General features: G+C 36.2%; 1 protein-coding gene across 1 annotated transcript in view; it reads left to right on the top strand.

Moving 5' to 3' along the window:
- Positions 1-1,488: 1,488 nt before the first annotated feature.
- The window catches only part of ptdss1a (phosphatidylserine synthase 1a), a 24,675-nt gene continuing 22,136 nt past the window's right edge, over positions 1,489-4,027 (top strand). The window contains exon 1 of the mRNA XM_016511017.1: positions 1,489-2,087. Coding sequence (XP_016366503.1) covers positions 1,909-2,087 — 179 coding nt within the window. The 5' untranslated portion in view covers positions 1,489-1,908. The remainder of the gene's footprint in view (positions 2,088-4,027) is intronic.

Here is a 4,027-nt window from a genome sequence, read left to right as displayed (position 1 = left end):
TTATATATAAATATATTTAATATATAAATGTAACATTTTTCTGAAATATATATACATGCATGTGTGTGTATTATACACTTAATAAATATACACAGTATACACACATATATTATGTAAACAAAAACTTTTAGTTTGGACGCGTTTAATCATGTGACAGCTAATATATATATATATATATATATATATATATATAGACCATTTAGTTTTAATCGCAAATTAATGATTTATTATTTTTGTTGCTTTAGTGATAAGTTTAACATCATCATACTGACAGTACAAGCACGCATAACATCTTGCAGTGAAACACATTTGCTGGCGTGACTCGTGTTTGTGAGTGAGTTCTTTAGTAAAAACCGCAGCTGAAGACGTGTGACGTTCAGGAGGTGTTAAAATACAAAAACCAACCACAACAGATGAACAGTTCATTTGCAACAACAGATAACTCAACTTTATCCTGCATTCCAATTAATATCAATCAAACTGCAGTTGGGTTGTTTTGATTAAATAATAATAACTAAAAAAAAATAAAGAATTAAAAAAAACAGAGTTATCTGTTTTTGCAAATAAACTCTTCAAATATAAACGTAAATATTTTCAATATATATATTGTATGTGTGTGTATTTATATATACACATAATAAATGTGACAGCACTAATATATATATATATATATATATATATATATAGACCATTTAGTTTTAATCGCAAATTAATGATTTATTATTTTTGTTGCTTTAGTGATAAGTTTAACATCATCATACTGACAGTACAAGCACGCATAACATCTTGCAGTGAAACACATTTGCTGGCGTGACTCGTGTTTGTGAGTGAGTTCTTTAGTAAAAACCGCAGCTGAAGACGTGTGACGTTCAGGAGGTGTTAAAATACAAAAACCAACCACAACAGATGAACAGTTCATTTGCAACAACAGATAACTCAACTTTATCCTGCATTCCAATTAATATCAATCAAACTGCAGTTGGGTTGTTTTGATTAAATAATAATAACTAAAAAAAAATAAAGCTAACTAACACAATAAAAACATGATAACACAAAAAAAACACGATTTATGAAAATGAATAAAAACAGAGTTATCTGTTTTTGCAAATAAACTCTTCAGATTCTCATGGCACACAATACTTTACATGTATGTCTAGTGGTTTGCAGAATTTTATGCAACACCAAATATAGTTACCCTTTACCACAATCAAAAATAAATAGCTACAAAGCACTCTAAATGTTTTTGGACATTTCAGTCATGCTTAATGCACGAATGCCATTGCATTAGATACAAATATCAAATTATTTATCGTAAAGAAACACACTTACAAACAAAACATTTGAGAAAAAGATAGTTGGTTTGAAATGAGAGATATTGCCTTTCCGTTCAAAATAAAACACTCATGCAACTGGAGATAATTGTAATGATATTTTGCCAAAAGTGCTAATTTTATGTACAAACTTAAAAAATAAATAAATCGAGTGCACTTTTGTCTATTTTTTGGGGCCACTGTGTGATTGAGGAAAGCGCAATGCCACGTTTGCTACTGTTGGTGTAAATGACACTCAACACAACAGCGTGACCTTCAGCGCGTGAGAAACTCAAGCGCCGCTGCACGTTTTGACCCTTTCGGCTTGCCATACCGGCTGCACGCCTAGCACTGCATGCAAACCAATGAGAGTGCAGGAATTGTCTGTTTTCCCCTAATGCGTGTGCCATCTTTCCGCTCCGTGCATGCATCTCTCTCCCTGAGCAGCTGATTGTGTTGTGCATGCATTAGGAGCCGGATTGCACACATGCATGGCCGTCATCCGGGTTGCATTCGTGCCGCAGACGCCAGAGAGGGAGAGAGAGCCTCTAACATCACGGTAAATCAAAGGTGAAGCCAGGACGGAGAGGAAAAAAGCATGGCGTCCGCGTTCGGCTCCAGGACCCTGAGTAAAGATGATGTGAACTACAGGATGCATTTCCGCATGATCAACGAGCAGCAGGTGGAGGACATCACCATCGACTTCTTCTACAAGCCTCACACCATCAGCCTGCTCACATGCACCGTGCTCAGCCTCATGTACTTCGCGTTTACGCGGTGAGTGACGCACAACGCCAATGTCACACAAAGAACCGCAATGACGGCATATGCTACTATAGCAACAAATGATCGCGCGGCTCCATTTCATATAGTAATCATGCTATCTAAATCTGAATTCTCTGGCTTTTAGTGCGTGTTTGTTGTGCTATTAGGTGTCAACTGCGATCTTAGCGGATCTTCTACGGTCTTTCACTTCCGGGAAAACGGTTGTTTTTTTTTGATGACGTCACCGCGTACTCAGGGGCGTGTTCAGTTTTATTCGATGCAATGCGGTTCAGAACGACCAGCGATTTCTATAATCCGAAGTAGCAAATTTGAAGTAACAAATCATGCATCATGTGTGTGAAGTAAACTAAAGACTACTGGCTGTTTATATTCTTTATTTTCCATTAAAGGCAGCGTGTAAGTTAATCATGTTCCCTGTACCTTCTGGTCATTTGATTTTATAATTAAAAAGAAAAAAAGAGAAATGAGAAACAGTTTGATTTTCATTTTGTAATTTTGTTTAAGAAACAGATAAATGGACCCTTTTCACAAGACTGTGATGACGCGTTTAATGGTCATCAGCATCGTAAATCCTCGAAAGCTTTTTATATTTAAATTTTTTTTTTAAATGTATGTATATTTATAACACTATACTTTGTATTATATCACCTTTGCATCAAATTACAAAAAAACTAGTTAACACTAATGCTGTGTTTCTAATGCATTGTCTATGGGAGGGATGGTAAATTTGACATCGTTCTCTCTTCTCACTGCCGTTATCAGTCGCTCTCAATTTTTTTCCTTTTATTGAAAGTCATGAAAACACAATCGTGGAGTTTTTCTTTTGCTATTTGAGCAAATGGGAATGCAAAAAATATATATTTGTGGTACTCTCCCATTCACTGCTCTTCAAGTTAACCCAACTATGACGACTTCTGCTGCTGAGAAACCCGGAAATGTGAAAAAGGTCCATAGAGAGATGATTTCCAGTGCTCAGCATAGACCTCGGCTTCTGTCCTTCTCCATAAGCCTGTGTTTGTTTTAACTGTGACCAATAAAAAAGGTCATAATTAATACCCCAACACAGACACTGATAAACAATTCCAAATTGCCACCATAATCAAATGATGCAAACATCTATGAGTTACAAAAGTTCACAGCCACAACTGACAATTTCTTAATTGTATTCAGTCATTCATGGAAATTTTATTAACATGGTGCTGATGTATCCTGCCCTTCCTCTGTCACAACACCAGGGATCTAATTTCATTATTTTCCACAAGATTTGCTTGACTACTGCCATAATTTTAATGCCGGTGCAGTCCAGATGTTTATGCTATTTAAATTAGGAGGCAAAGCCTGTTGGGTAAACATAATTAAAGAAAGTTGAGTTTTTTTTTTCTCTTGCCCTCTCTTTGTCTCTTCGCCTCCCCTCTCTCCGTCTTCGTAAGTTTACTTCATTAGGCAACTTTCATTTAAATCCTGATGCCACATGGCCCTCCCATAAAGCACAGTCCTCCGCAGATCTGTGAACGGCTCACGGCGCCGTGAAGGAGCCTTACGCAGATCAGTGCACCCACAACGCAGGCACGACAGCAGGCTGGCGAGAGGGGTCAAGGTCTCTAGGTCCACAGAGAGAGGAATATTGGGTGCTAGTGTTTACATGTTTGCTGTTCTGCCATGAAAACAAACCATGCAAAATACTGACATAAGCTAACAGTATATCCCAACAGATATGGCTGAAAATACAGCATTTTTTTTACAGCAAAACTAAAACTTGTATTTCAGCTAGTTGCCAAAGCAACATTTCTAATTTTCATTTAGTTTAACTTCATGTACTAAAATAAATAAAACTAAAACTGAAATAAAAGTAATAAAAACTATATAGGCATATTAAAAAAAAACTAATAAAAATGACAAAAAACTGCTAAAACTTCAACTCAAATCAAAAT

Source organism: Sinocyclocheilus rhinocerous, unplaced genomic scaffold, assembly GCF_001515625.1.
Source record: "Sinocyclocheilus rhinocerous isolate Xijiao unplaced genomic scaffold, SAMN03320098_v1.1 scaffold4310, whole genome shotgun sequence".
Lineage (NCBI taxonomy): Eukaryota > Metazoa > Chordata > Actinopteri > Cypriniformes > Cyprinidae > Sinocyclocheilus > Sinocyclocheilus rhinocerous.
This window is presented reverse-complemented; position numbering and strand designations above follow the sequence as displayed.